Source organism: Ipomoea triloba, chromosome 6 (genome assembly GCF_003576645.1).
Source record: "Ipomoea triloba cultivar NCNSP0323 chromosome 6, ASM357664v1".
Taxonomy (NCBI): Eukaryota; Viridiplantae; Streptophyta; class Magnoliopsida; order Solanales; family Convolvulaceae; genus Ipomoea; species Ipomoea triloba.
In genome coordinates this window covers 13,920,572-13,936,212 of record NC_044921.1, presented here as the reverse complement: position 1 = coordinate 13,936,212, position 15,641 = coordinate 13,920,572, and the positions used below count along the sequence as shown (strand labels likewise).

General features: G+C 32.7%; 1 protein-coding gene and 1 non-coding gene across 2 annotated transcripts; both read left to right on the top strand.

The window, feature by feature from the left end:
- Nucleotides 1-8,596: 8,596 nt before the first annotated feature.
- On the top strand, nt 8,597-11,393 carry LOC116021634 (SPX domain-containing protein 1-like). Its single transcript, XM_031262088.1, has 3 exons — nt 8,597-9,081; nt 10,123-10,249; nt 10,747-11,393. The coding sequence occupies exons 1-3, from the start codon at nt 8,782-8,784 to the stop codon at nt 11,130-11,132; spliced, it is 813 nt and encodes a 270-aa protein (XP_031117948.1). The 5' UTR covers nt 8,597-8,781; the 3' UTR covers nt 11,133-11,393.
- A 1,322-nt stretch (nt 11,394-12,715) lies between these two features.
- TRNAR-CCU lies at nt 12,716-12,788 on the top strand. The gene has a single exon. It is a non-coding gene; the product is annotated as a tRNA-Arg (tRNA).
- Nucleotides 12,789-15,641: the final 2,853 nt, after the last annotated feature.

Here is a 15,641-nt window from a genome sequence, read left to right as displayed (position 1 = left end):
TCCCCCCCTCTAGACTTTTCCCACCCAATCGAGACCAACACATAGCAATATAGAATAAAGTGAAGCGCACCAAAAAAAAAGAATAAAGTGAAGAGAGAAACTAAGTAAAACCGAACCATCAATCATATATTATTTTATCATTCAGTCTAATATATACATGATATACAAAGTTTAAATATAACTATAAGTGTATAAAGGGTGAAGAGATATTATCATAATATAATTCATCTAGTAATGTTCTATTTATTTATTTACAACACTCCTCCCTTGGACATTACTATATCATACTCATACATCCTTAAAACCCTCATTATAAAAATTTAATTAACAAAAAATTAGTTGATGAAAAGGGTACACACTAGTACAGAAAAGGGCATTTACGTCCGGAGTTATGGACTATCTGCGTTCGGAGTACTGCGTCCGAAACTGCCCAATTCTGGACGCAGCTGGTCTTTTATATATTTTTTTTAATTAAGCAGTTGCGTCCAGAACTGCCCAGTTCTGAATGCAGCTAATTTATATATATATATATAATTTATTTTCTATGCACCCCAGATAATTTTCTGTAGCATTCTTAACACATACATATCAAACCACACCAACTTCACAAATCTCAAAACATAAACAATTTCACAAATCTCAAAGCTAGCTAAGTTCTCAAAACAATAATCTATTCAACTATCCAACACTAGCTACTTCAAAGTTTTCAAAACTTCAACAATAAACAACACTTCAAATATAGATATTTCTCAACAATTCAAAGCTAAGTTGCCAACACTTCAAATCTAGCTAAGTTCTCAAAACAATCCATTCAAAACCATCCAATACTTCAAAGTTTTCAAAATACTTTACTCAAGCAAAGTAAACACATCAATTTCGCCCAAATTTCACCCAAACACATCAATTACTCAAGCAAAGTAAACCATCCACAATACTTCAAAGTTTTTACCGACACAAAACATCATAAGCATTCTTCACTAAAGTATTTCGTCCAAATTTCACGAATTTCATCAATTTGATTCTTCGTGTAGGGCTTTGACCCCGCAAATGCCTACAAAAATTAAAAAATTATCAAATTATTAGTTTTAACATTAATAAAATATAATTTAAAATTCTTTAGTTTTATTAAATTTTACTTACCGGTTCTAAATCTTCAAACTCATAGTATAGAGGGCATATCTCAAACATATATCGCAAGACATAATATCCACAGTCTACACTACCGGGTTGTTTCGAACACTACAAATTATAAATTTTTATGTATATATATTAGAAAGCTAAACAATAAAACATTACTAATAACCTTATAAAATATATATTAATACACTAATTTTGATATATACCTCAATTCGCCTCCAATTTACCGAATTGTTAGCTCTTTGTCCTTTCATATTTGTTGATGACCAAAATGTCCTATAATATACTCTCATAAGGTGAATTAAAAATAATAATGATAGTTAATAATATATATATATATATATATATATATATATATATATATATATATATATATATATATATATATATAGGGAAAATTGTAATTTTTGCCCTTCCATATTATATCAATTATCAATGTCACCCCTGAATTATTAGTGGTGTAAATGTTGCCCCTCAATTTTCAAAATGGTACATATATTGCCCCTCCTGTATCGACAGGAGGGGCAATATTTATACCACGGGAGGGACAATATATGTACCATTTTTAAAAATTGAAGGACAATGGGCTTGTTTGGTTATTAGCGGTTAGCGGTCAGCGATAGCGGGTTGTGTTAGTGGTTTTCAAATAGCGGATTGTATTAGTGGATTTGACCAGCGGAATGTATTAGCGGTTTGTAAAAATATGTTTGGTAAACTTAGCTATTTAGATTAGCGGTTAACATGTAAAATGACCAAAAGGGTATACATATATATAATAATAATTTAAGGAATAAGGTCCAAATTGGCCACTGAAACGTTACCTCAAAGTGCAATTAGGCCATTGAACCAAAAAAAAGTGCGGTTAGGCCACTGAACACTCTAAATGTATGCAATTTCACCTGATAGCAGGTTACCATCCATTTCATCAGGTTACTTGCTTACGTGGACGGTGAATTGACATTTTAAAATAATTTCTAACAATAAACTATTAAAATAAAAAGTTAAAATAATTAAAAAAAAACACCATAATAAAGCAAAAATTGTTTTGTAAAAAACTTGAGTTTCCGTAAATAATAATAATAATAATAATAATAATAATAATATAATAATAGTAATAATAATAAATAAATTAAATTTGATTCTGTGAACAAGAAAATATGGAAAGTGTATATTTGAATTTCAAAGTGCGCGGGTACAAGACCTCTATCAAGAAAATTCTCTGATTCTTCACTTAGTTGACTTGACTTGAACCTTTAACTGAAGGGCCTCCGGAATGCGGCTTTGTTCTTCAAAGAAGGGCTTTGTTGCTTGATCTTCGTTGAAGGGCTTCCGGACTCAAATGGCTTGATCTTCAGTTTGCTTTAACTTAGCTTGGACACTTGAATATTCGGTCTTCAATCAACTTTAGCTTGGCTTGATTTCTTCAATTCAGAGCTTCTTCAGGTTCTTCAATTCCTCAAGTGTGTGATTTTTGGAATGAATGAAGTGCTCTATTTATAGGGGGGAATATGAGAGACTTTCGATGAGTTTCAAACTCTTCAATATTATCCTTATATTATTTAGGATAATATGAATATTTATCTAGAATGTATCTAACCATCATTGCATCCAAATTCATAATCTTATCACATATTCAAATTAAATAATTAATTTAAATATATGAATATTTATCACATACTTAAATTAAATAATTAATTCAAATATATAAATATCTCTTGCCGGGCCAGACATGGACCAGTCCACTAGCCATCAATTATATTCAATTTGGGCCATTGGGCCAACTTAATTGGACAATTTAATTCATCCAAATAAATCAATAACTAGCCCAATTACATCAAAATGAAGCCCATAACATATGAATCAGCCCATTTGTCGACTTCAAATTTTCTGTGTCTACAGATTCATCCACAGGTTTCCTATCAAGGTGGCAAGGGTACTATTAAAAGGGGTAGGGGGTGGCCGCAGGTGTTTTTTTTATATTATTTTTTCAATTTTTTAAATTATTTTAATTTTTATTTTAATAGTTTATTATTAAAAATTATGTTAAAATGTCAACTCATAGTCCACATAAGCAAGTAACCTGATGACATGCATTGTAACCTGCTATAAGGTGAAATTAAATACATTAGGAATGTTCAGTGGCCTAATTGAACTTTTTTTTTTGATTTAGTGGCCTAATTGCACTTTCAAGTTACGTTCAGTTGCCAATTTGAACCTTATTCCATAATTTAATAATAATAATAATGTTCTTAAATTAAAAAATAAAAATAAAAAGGAAAGGGAATTGGATAAGTGGGGAATGGAGCCTTGAGGCTCCTATAGGCTCCATGGTTTAACGGAGGCAGGCTCCTTAATTGGAGCCTGCCCCTTATTTTAATTTTTTTTATAATAAAATGTGGAGGGCGTTTTGGGGAGTTTTGGAGAACTCCCGAAAACGCCAATGCAACACGCTGCTAATTGCAGCGTGTTGCATCTTGGCGGTTTGGAGCAGATCCGCTTCTCCAAACCGCCATTAACGAAACATGTTTTCAGCGTTTTGACCTTTGGTCAAAACGCTGAAAACGGCGAATCCGCCTATAACCAAACATAGTCAATATTAAAATCACTAACAATTCAGGGGTGACATTGATAATTGGCATATTATGGAGGGGCATAAATTACAATTTTCCATATATATATATATATATATTATATATATATATATATATATATATATATATATATATATATATATATATATATATATATTAGTGGGAACTTCGGACGCAGCTACGTGTAATGTGTTACACCAACTGCGTCCGAAGTACAAACTTCGGACGCAGTTGGTCCATTTAAAATAAAAAGAAAATTAAAAAGTGGACAATTTAATTACAAAAATACCACCGCGTCACTTTACGCGTCCGAAGTTACAACTTCGGACGCAAATCGTCTTATATTTTTGGTTTGCTTTGTACTAGTGACATGATGTATATATATATTAGTAGGAACTTCGGACGCAGCTACGTGTAATGCGTTACACCAACTGCGTCCGAAGTACAAACTTCGGACGCAGCTGGTCCATTTAAAAAAAAATAATTAAAAAGTGGACAATTTAATTACAAAAATACCACCGCGTCACTTTACGCGTCCGGAGTTACAACTTCGGACGCAAATCGTCCTATATTTTTGGTTTGCTTTGTACTAGTGACATGATGTATGTGCATTCATGTGTTACATTATCAACCTCATTAAAAAACTTTTAATTAATAAAATTGTATCAAGACTCAACCAAACCAAAAAGAATACAAATATTGGTCTTCAAGATTGGTTCAAGGGAATGTTACTATAGAATTCTAATGTTACTTTCTCAACCTATTGAAGCACAAGAGTCAGTATTGACTCTACTGAAGCTCAAACCCACCACCTCCCGTATAAAGGGAAGGATTTGATGCCACTGGACCACAAGGTCCTTGGCATAAATTCTAATGTAATGAACACTTCTTTCAAAAAATGTGTAGAAAGTGATTTGGTGAACAAATTTCCTAGATCGTCACTCAAATGGACATTTTATATAATAACCTTGTGATTCTTCTTAGCTCACATGAGTTGAATCTTGACGCTATATGTTTTGTCAAATTTCCAGAATGTATGAATTTATCATTTGTGTGACACAAACTTTATATATTGTCCTCATATAGGACAATGGGGATAATACATACTTGCATAATTAGTTTGGAACTTGGCATCATGGAAATCAAACAAAATAACCATAACTAAAGTAGCTCATCAAAGTCATGTCTTAGTTTTTTGCATAAATGTCAAAATCTTTTGCACCTCGAATATATTAGAAGATATGTAATGTTATTAAATTTGATGCGCTAATTGACATTTAATATAAAATGATGTCGTTCTGAACCAGAGCCAACAATGCAATGTGACATTGGTTCACGATATAATTTGTCATTAAAACCTAGCATGATTAAAATATCAATGCTATTTAAACTAATATATATTTGAGAATGTAAATTATTATTATTATTATTATTTGTGAGAAGCAACACGCATGAGCTGCATTTACCAAAGAAATATATTACTTTTGGGAACCTAAAGCAACAAATATAGCATGTATTTACTAATATTATATTTAGTGCAATATTTAGTATATGCATATTCAATACCTTTAGGCAGCCAAATATATTGTATATTATATTGACTACATTTAATTAAAATTTGAGAAAAGAGTCAAATACACCATTTAACTTTTGATGAAAAAGCAATTAGGCCCTCAAACATTAAAAAGATTCAATTACACACTTGCACTCTTTAAAATTGTGCAATAGACCCTTGAACTCTTTAAAATGGTGCAATTAAACTTATTTTACAAGTAATCAACATGTTATCAAGTAAAAGAATTAATTAAATAAATATATATTATTTATTTATATTTATATTTATATTTATATTTATTATTGGCCGACCGGCGACGGGCGTTCGTCGCCACCTTCCGATCTGGAAAGAGGAGGCAACGTCACCTCCTTCCGATCTGGAAGGAGGCAATGATCGCTTCTCTCCAGCCAGACTGGAAGGAGGCAGCATCCGTTTCCTTCCAAATCGGAAGGAGGCTGGAGGTAGGAAAGTTCAGAATCCTTCCAGATTGGACGGAGGTGCAACGATCGTTGGTCGGCCAAAAACAAATAAAAACAAATAAAATTTATATATATTTCTTTTAATTTTTTACCAGTAACCTGTTGATACCTGTAAATTAGGTATAATTGCACAACTTTAAAGAGTTCAAGTGTGTAATTGAACCTTTTTAATGTTTGAGAGGCTAATTATTTTTTCATCAAAAGTTAAAGGGTATATTTGATCCTTTTTCCTTAAAATTTTCAAATTCAAAATTCGTGTCAACCAAAGTGACTTTGCATTTCAGCTTTTAGGTGTCATTGCCTATAAATACTCACAAATTGGGTTCAATTTTTGTGTGATATATATATATATATATTGGTAAAGCTCTCTTTGTTTCACCATGATATTTTGGAAGCTTGATAAGTGATGGGCATGTGATTTTTTTTTATTTAATCCCAAAACTAATTTATTATAAATCAAAGTTTGATACAACGTGTCATACACACTTTATTATAATAAGAGGTTGTTACAATATCATATAATATTTTTATAATTTATTTATTTATTTTGCATTATATAAATTTTATAAATAATATAATTATTGAATACTGCGTCGCACGGGTGGCATACTAGTTGTCTACTAGTAAAAAAAGTGTGAATTAATCCCAAGCGTCTATTTGGGATTATTAGGACAAGGTTGAAAAGTTGGAAAAAAATTATGACATATTAGTAACTAGTATTTTCACACGTGCGATGCACATAATGTATTTGCTATTATATTTAGAATATTTGAATTGATATATAATTATATAAATTAAAACATCAAATATTATATAGTGCAATTGAAAAGATGGTTTGGATCAATTATATTTTGTGATATTATCCTTGCTTGAATTCGACCAAATAATTGTTGAATTAATAGCTAAGTTGTAGATGTGTGCATCCGGTGCTGAAACTTTGGAGATTTTATATATTAGTATTTATGATTTGTATAACTTGGGCAAATGTGCTTTTTGTAAAAAAAAAAACATAATATCACTAGTTTGAAATACACGTTTTTATACATTTCATTATTGTACATTTTTCTAACACTATTGGTACATTTTTTTTATATATTATTGGTGTGTTCGTACGTTAAAGCGAGACCGCTTTGAGCTGAGATTATATATATATATATATATATATATATATATAACCCCTCACTCATTCCAAGAAGTTGCGAACCTACGTACCGGTCACGAACCGTAAGGATTTTTAAAGTATGTGTTCGGTCCCGATTGTCCTAGGGAATGAATTAGTAGGCACTATACTATTAAGCTTGAACTTCCTACGTGATTAAATTAGCCCGTAAGATGTGAAAATCGGGGTCTTACAAGGTGGTATCAGAGCTTAAGGTTATAAGGTCTTGGAAATAGAGTTTGGTACGCTCTAACCTTTGGCAGCTTAGGCTATGAGATGTTGGAAATAAGAAAGTATTAGAGCCTAAATTTTAATTTTGGGGATAGGAATTAAGTGGTGGTCTATCTTGAACCTTAGATGATAAGAAGGAAGTTTCGAGGACGAAACTATTCTTTAGGAGGGTAGACTGTAACCCCTCACTCATTCCAACAAGCTACCGGTCACGAACCGTAAGGATTTTTAAAGTATGTGTTCGGTCCCGATTGTCCTAGGGAATGAATTAGTAGGCACTATACTATTAAGCTTGAATTTCCTACGTGATTAAATTAGCCCGTAAGATGTGAAATATATATATATATATATATATATATATATATATATATATATATATATATATATATGTATAGGATCGCGTTCAGGTGCGTACTGGCCGCTCAGGATAGAACTGCGGACGAATCGCAGCGCGCCACATGTCTGGAATATAGTTGCACCTAACGTTATAACTAAGTGCACGTAATGTTATAATTAGATACACCTAGACGCACCCAGGTGCATAAATGTTAACAAGGCAAATTACTTGCACTTGCAAGTGGAATATAGGTGCACACATGCAAGTAAAATGTATTACAAGTGCAAGTAAATTGTACAATGAGCATCAATACTAAGTGCACCTAAGGTGCACCCATGTGCATAAATGTTAACAAAGTAAATTACATGCACAAGTGCAAGTAAAATGTATTGCAGTTGCAAGTAAAATGTATTACAGGTGCAAGTGAATTGTACACTGAGCGTCAATACTAAGTGCACCTAATGTTATAACTAGGTGCACCTAATGTTATAACTAGGTGCAACTAATGTTATAATTAGGTGCACCTAGGTTGCACCAAATGTATGAATATTAACAAGGTAAATTACTTGCATTTGTAAGTGAAAATATTTGCGAAAATATGTGCATGAATATTAACAAGGTAAATTACTTGCACTTGTAAGTGAAAATATGTGCACTTGTAAGTGAAAATATGTGCACTTGTAAGTGAAACTAGGTGCACTCGTAAGTGAAACTAGGTGCACCAAAGTTTCAGTTATTTACGAAAATGCCACCTCATCATTTTTTTTTTTAAAATTACATCTGATTCGTTGATCTGGACACGTGAACGGCTGTGGGGCGTTCTCATTTTCTATTTGGGCGGTAGTTCGCACGAGAGTGCAACCCTATATATATATATATATATATATATATATTTGGTTCGATATGTTGATGGCCGGCGCTGCAGTATGTTGGTTGAACCAAAACATATATATTATTATAGTGACGTATAATGAAATGTACAGTTACTTGAGATATATAATATTACTCCGGCATTGGGTAGGGGGAGCAAAGTAAATTTGGAGCATTTACTGGGTAAACTTATATGACCGTACTGATCGAAACGAAGAGCATATCACACATTTGCCTGGATATTCCTCATCTTCCCACATATTCTCTCTGGATATTCCTTCATTTCCCCTCTTGCCGAATATTCCTCTCCAAATGCCTCACGCATTTTCGCCCTTATTACACAACCCTTCTCTCCACTCCCATTCTCCTTCCTCTGCATTCTTGATCCACACACATATTCCATAGTGAAAGAGAGAGAGAAAATGAAGTACTGGAAGAGTTTGAGTGCTATGATTGCCCACATAGCGAAGGTGCTTCCAGAATGGGAAGAGATGTTCTTGTCGTACAAGGATCTGAAGAAGCAGCTCAAATTGATTTTCCCCAACCCCAAGGAGGGCGAGAGTAGCTGCAGGCCCTCCAAGCGGCCGAGATTGGAGGACGGCGGTGATCAGCCGGAGGTGGCTAAGGAGGTTACGGATTTTGAGACCCTCTTGCGGAAGGAGATTCACAAGCTCAATTCCTTCTTTATGGATCAAGAAGAAGAGTATGTCATCAATTTGGAGGTATCTGTTATTCGATTGTTTATTTGGGAATTGAACTGATCTTTTTCCTTGACTTTTCATTTCATCTCTGTGTAGTGACTGCCTTTTTTTTATGAATTTATCAAACAATATTACATCATGTGGTTAATTTTGGTCGGTTTTACCCAAAGTACTTGGATAATCTGTTAGGAAATTACAGAGAACTAAAATATTCATAAGAGATGAGCACACTAAAAACTATAGGCAACCTGGGGGTGGTTGAGTGGAAGGGTTTCATCAATTCTTAATCAAAGGTCAAGGGCTTTATCCTTGGCTTAGGATATGGAGCAACCTTAAATCCTCCAATAGAGGTCCCTACAATCCAGTGAGGGGATTAGTGTTCGATGGTGGAAACCCTAGGCTACACCAAAAAAAAAAACAAAAAAACATCAGAATGGCAGCATTAAAAAAAAAAATTCTTCTCAATTTTAATTAATGCTATTTTAAATAAGAAATGAGATTATGAGAAGCACGTTTTTAGACACCTGCTAGCCCTTGTGTTTTATATAATCATCAGTTTCAAATTAATTGAAGAAGCAGAGCCATCAATTTGAAGGCATCTTTATTGGGTTTCAATCATTCATTTATTTTGGCCTTAAACTGATCTTTTTCCTTGATTTTCCTTTTATTTATTGACTGCATCTTGTGATGATTTAATTAAAGAAAACTACATCATATGGTTTTTTTTGAAAACTACATCATATGGTTAATCCTGGTTTTTATTAAATTTGGGAACTTCTAGAATGCTTTAAGCCTTTAAGCATCATGCTTTGTACTTGGCTGTGTTGTTGTTAGGGTTGAAGTATAAGGGGAGAGGTAAAACTAGACCACAAGGTACAGTATATTGTGCCTAAAGCCATCTGAGACTGAAATAACACTTGAAATTTGAAGGACCTCGGTTAATTCAACTGCGTTTTCAATTCAATGTTAATCTACATTTTATGTTTTGTCTCTTTTTTTCACTTATTTTTTGTTTTGCTTGGTGTGAGGTAGTAGTAATGTTTTTCGTCTGGTTGAGTGCAGCTACTGAAAGGCAGAGTAAAAAAGGCTAATGGTTCATATGTGAAGTTGATGAATATTGGAAGCGAGATAGTAGATCTTCATGGGCAGATGGTGCTGTTGGAAAATTACAGTGCTCTTAACTACTTAGGTACTTGCCTATCGTCTCTTGCTAACTCGATAAAGTTCAATATTGGTAATATGTCTATATGGCTTTTCTCTGCAAAAACCCATCAAAAAACCACAAATGTGGTTGCTCTAAGAAGTGTAGATTATGATACCCCTACCCAATGTACACTTGAATCTGCGTGCTTGTCTTGGTCCTTAAATTGCTTAACATCTTCAACTATTTCTGGTTAGGCTTTATAGGTTGGGAATCTCCAATAGTTATACCATGGACCCGTCACAATTTACATACTGAATGTTTACAATTGAAATTGTGAACATTTAGTTGTGAACATTCAGTATATAAATTGTGTATTTTGGACCCAGGTCCACTTTGCAAGGTGGATGTGGGTCCACAGAATAATTTGCTGGGAATCTCAAGTTGGGCTTGTACATAGCTTCCTTGCCTTTGATTATAAGCAGCATGACAGCTATGTTTCGTATTTTGATTGATTGTTATATGTGTCGAATTGATTTGTGCAGGAATAGTTAAGATTTTGAAAAAATATGACAAGCGTAGCGGTGCTCTCCTTCGCTTGCCTTTCATCCAGACTGTGCTAGAAGAACCATTCTTCAACACCGATGTTTTGAAACAACTAGTGAAGGATTGCGAGATTTTGCTGCGCAATAACCTTAAGACCACCATGACCAAAAGTGAAGAGAGGCAGCAGCCTCTCAGAGTTCCTCAAGAACTCAGTGAAATTGATATCATGGGAAATACATACATGGCACTGGCGAATTCAGCGTTGCAAGTGCTAGAGCAGATCAGAAGCGTAAGCTCGACCAAAAGCATGTATTCTTTACCACCTCTACAAGGGAATAATTTAGATAAGTTCTGGAAGAACCATTCAGTTACCGGACCTGCTTAGCAAAGTTCTGTTTGTAGTTTCTTATGCTTCTTGCACACAATTAACTTGCAGATAGTATATTGCCACGGGCTGATAATACATATAGCATACTATTATATTATATTATATGAATAGCAGGCTTGTTTGTGTGTGGAAATCACACAACTGAAATGTATACCATAAAGCTTTAATGTAGCAGCCTGTTGTATTGACAAACTCCTGATATTCTAACTGTGTTGATTGTGAAACTTGTCTCCATGCTGGAGTCTTGCAGTAGATAAATTTGACTGTATGTGAATGTGAATGTGAATGTGTAAGCCCATTTGTGGGTATGTCTGCCATTCAGGTGGGTTGTTCTTGTACATACCAACACTAAACAAACCTGAAAGAGTTGAGTTGTTGCCATTTGACTGCAAGGTGATTAGTAGGCATATTGGAATATGAATGATTGAGCTAATAGTGTGGGAGAGAAAGTATATGGTTGTGTTGGGTGTAGTCACTCTTAACCCACTCTCGATTCATTATATCAGTTCATAATAGGAATGGTAATTCAACTCAATCCTGAAGGGAAAAATTGATCCTCATCTTGACGGAATGAGAAATTTTTTTCGGGGAATGGGGGCAAGGATGGGCAAAGCTTTCCCATCCCTGCGGGGGACGGGGATCTCATCCCCTGCCCTGAACCAGTGAACCCTAATCCTGTTGGTTACCTCGATTCCCTAAATGTTATATATATGTATATATATATATCATATAAAATAAAAAGTAAATTGAATTATAAAGTAGAAAGGAAAAATTGTCAAAAGACCTTAGAAAGGGAGTTATGCTATTTCTCTACAGACTCTGTATTTAAGTCTTCTTCGTTATTTCTTTGTCACCGTCATCGACTACATGCAATCGACTTGTCATTGTGTCTCAACTGCTAACATCCGACTCCCCAACAGGCCACAATTCCTTCATCGCTAGGTGATATATCACATTACTGTTCTCTATTTTTGTTTTCCTTAGTGATATATCACTAATCCCTTGATACTTTTCGGTTGTCAACACTCAACACCTACATCGAACTCATTAAAACTAATTATCACATTAAAATCTAGATATTTGACAAATTTCTTTTTTCCTTTGAACTTCAAATTCTTGAAAACATTCAACAAGGAGAGAAAATAATATTTAGCTCTAATTTAAAATGCTCTCGAGACATTATGTAAATAACAACATCAAATAGAACAATGCACTAGATAATAAAAAATACTATATGTTGAAATTGATCCATAGAAATATGATTGCCCGAAGGAATATGTTCAGTAAACTTCCACTTAACAATTTTGAAGGTATCTAACAAATTGAAGACATCAAGCTACTTTACTCTAAAAACTAAATAAAAATTTACATAAAAAAATAATATTATATGGAACAAAAAGTCCTGACGGGCAATCCTTGTATCCGAAAAATCTACGCAGGACGGGGAATGGGAATGGAGACCCTATTCCCCACTCCAGCCCCATTGCCAGGGTTCATAATATTTGCGGTACTCGGGGGAACATTCGTATAAGAAATATATAAGATACAAGTACACAAAACGTGCACAATTTCAACAAGTAGCGCCTGTAGCTCAGTGGATAGAGCGTCTGTTTCCTAAGCAGAAAGTCGTAGGTTCGACCCCTACCTGGCGCGGGCGCGGGCGCGTTTCTGGTGAACCTCTTCATATTGCAGAAACGTTATACTTAATAATAATGTTAAACACTTTTATAAATTTGATATTTATATTTTAGGAAATACCTAACATATATAATATATAATTTATATATTATTATTATTACTAGTATTTTCGCCCGTGCGTTGCACGGAATGGATTTGCTATAATATGTTAAGCATATTTAGATCGATATACAATTATGTAAATTATAATATCGAATATTATATAGTGCAATTGAATAATTGGGTTTGATCGGTTATGTTTTCTGATGTTATCATTGCTTGAATTTGAGTAAATAATTGCCCAATTAATAGTCAATGTGTAATTATATGCATCTGGTGCTAAAACTTTAGACATTTTATATATCAATATTTATGATTTGTATTAATTGGGCTAATTATCTCGTTGCCCAACAACTCATTTATAAAAATTATTTATGCAGATGATATATTTTCTATGTAAATATATAGCAATTTTGTCATCTTTGTATAAAAAGAAAACATAATAGTATATCAATGTAATTGTTTTGAATTTATTGAAAACCTTTTTGTATACGACATTGGTAGTATATTATATATTGTTATTGTAAATTTTTATACTTATTTTACATCACTAATAAAGTAAATTATCTAGAATTATAGTTTTTTAGTGCTTTATTTCAGAATTACTGGAGTAAAATATCCAGAGCCTTTTTTTTTTAAATATCCAGAACCTTAGTACTTCATGGATTATAAGATATTTCTAAAGCAGGTATGTATAGATTAACTCTGTTTTTTTAAGTGTATAGATTAACCTTATTTCATGAATGTTTGATTTGTGGGCATGTTTGATTTGTTGTGTATTTTTGCCTAACAGTTGGGTTGTATAATGTGTTAAGAGCTATAATTCTACCTAAACATGTCAAATTTTGGCTCTTTAGGTTATACTTTATTTATCCTTAGGATTTTATCTGTGTAATTAATTTGGTTTATTTTTTTTAATGTGTTATAGTTAGACTGAGTAAAATAATTATGTTTGCAAATAATATGGTAATCAGATGAAAAATGTATAGCTTGGAATAAAAAAAATCTGCATTGGATAAGCTAATTCATTTATTAACATTTTAAAAAAATACATTTAATTTGTTTTTAAAATTGTAAACATAGAGTTCTAAAATTATGAACATCAACCCGGGTACATATATAGCATAATTTACCCACATCTACCACGGCCGTTCCCCTTCTCACTCAATATGAAAAATCAATTTCGCTCCTCTCAATTTACCGGTGCGATGCACGAATAAATTTTTTTTATTATATAATTAGATAATAAAATAAAAAATGAAATTATAAACAATTTTAATATTTGAAAGTATACATTTATCTAATTATAAGATTAATGCAAAGGTATCATTCAATTAATTGAACAATATATGACTCGTTTGTCTGAAATTATCTTGAAAAGTTTTATGTGTAATTATATTATTACTAAAATAAATATGGTTAAAAATAGAAATAATTTAATTGTAATTATTATAAAACTAAATAAAACAACTCATGTTCAGCTTAATTACTATAATAATTATTAAGCAATTATTATTAGGTAATTATACTTTTATACCGTAAGTATATTTCTTTTCACCATATCGCCTTTACTTTTTTACCCATCCTCCATGTCTAAATGAATTAATTTTAATTATTATAAAAATAAATTCAATGATCCATGTTAAATTATAATTATACTAACATTCATGCATTTATTAACTTAATTAGCATAATAATTATTAGCCAATTATACAAACATATATGCAATTAATTCCTTAATCACCATAATAATTATCAAATAATTAAATTAATATTGTACAATTATACTTTTATACCTTAAGTATAAAAATATATATAGAAATATTACCATAGCAATTACACAGAATATTAAATGATTGTTTATTTTATTCTCTCTCTCTAACTCTCTCTCTCTCTCTCTCTCTCTCTTAGGGATGGCAATTCAACCCGCCCCCGATGGGGAAACCCGATCCCCGCCCCGACGGGGGCGGGTTCGGGGAATTATTTCGGGGAACGGGGGCAGGAATGGGGAAAAATTCCTCATCCCCGCCGGGGACGGGGACAGGGACGGGGAGGGTATTCCCCGCCCCGACCCCGATCCCCGCCCCGTCCCCGATTCCCCGTATATTATTATATTATATTTTTTATATATTAAAAGTGACAAACCATATACTATATAAATCATGTAATATAAATTATATATATTTAACAGTACGTACGTCACAGAATGTTCATAGCTTTAGGATGTACTCCGTATGGAACAGTATATATGCACTCCGTATGTAACAGTATATATGCACACAGTGATTCCATTTGATTCAATCATCATTATATATACAAAAATTGATGCATTGAATTGAGCAACCATATTTGATTCCATTTTATTTCGAAACATGCAACATAGACAATATGGTCAGAATAACATATATGAAGATTAAGTATATGAGAAATTAAAAGTTAAAACCCTAGAAGTTCATTTGTTTTGTTATGTACTTATATTTGGACTTTGGACTTTGAAAGAGTTCGAAATAATTTAAAGTGTTTGGACATTTTATATATGATTATGTATTTTTGTTTGAAAATTTGAAACTTTGGATATTTGTAGTAATCTTAGAGTTTGGATATTTTAATTTTATTAATCTATGTAGATTGAATTTGAACTTTGTTTAAGGATTCAAGACTTATTTATTTTTCATAATATTAGTTTAAAAAAAAATTGACATAACTTAAAAAAGTTCCCCGGGGATTCCCGTCCCGAAAATCCCCGCCGGGGAACGGGCGGGGACGGGG

Coding starts and splice junctions, on each gene's coding strand:
- LOC116021634 (XM_031262088.1), top strand. CDS start 8,782: ATGAAGTACTGGAAGAGTTTGAGTGCTATGATTGCCCACATAGCGAAG. Junction 9,082..10,122: donor AGTATGTCATCAATTTGGAG/GTATCTGTTATT, acceptor GGTTGAGTGCAG/CTACTGAAAGGCAGAGTAAA. Junction 10,250..10,746: donor CAGTGCTCTTAACTACTTAG/GTACTTGCCTAT, acceptor TGATTTGTGCAG/GAATAGTTAAGATTTTGAAA.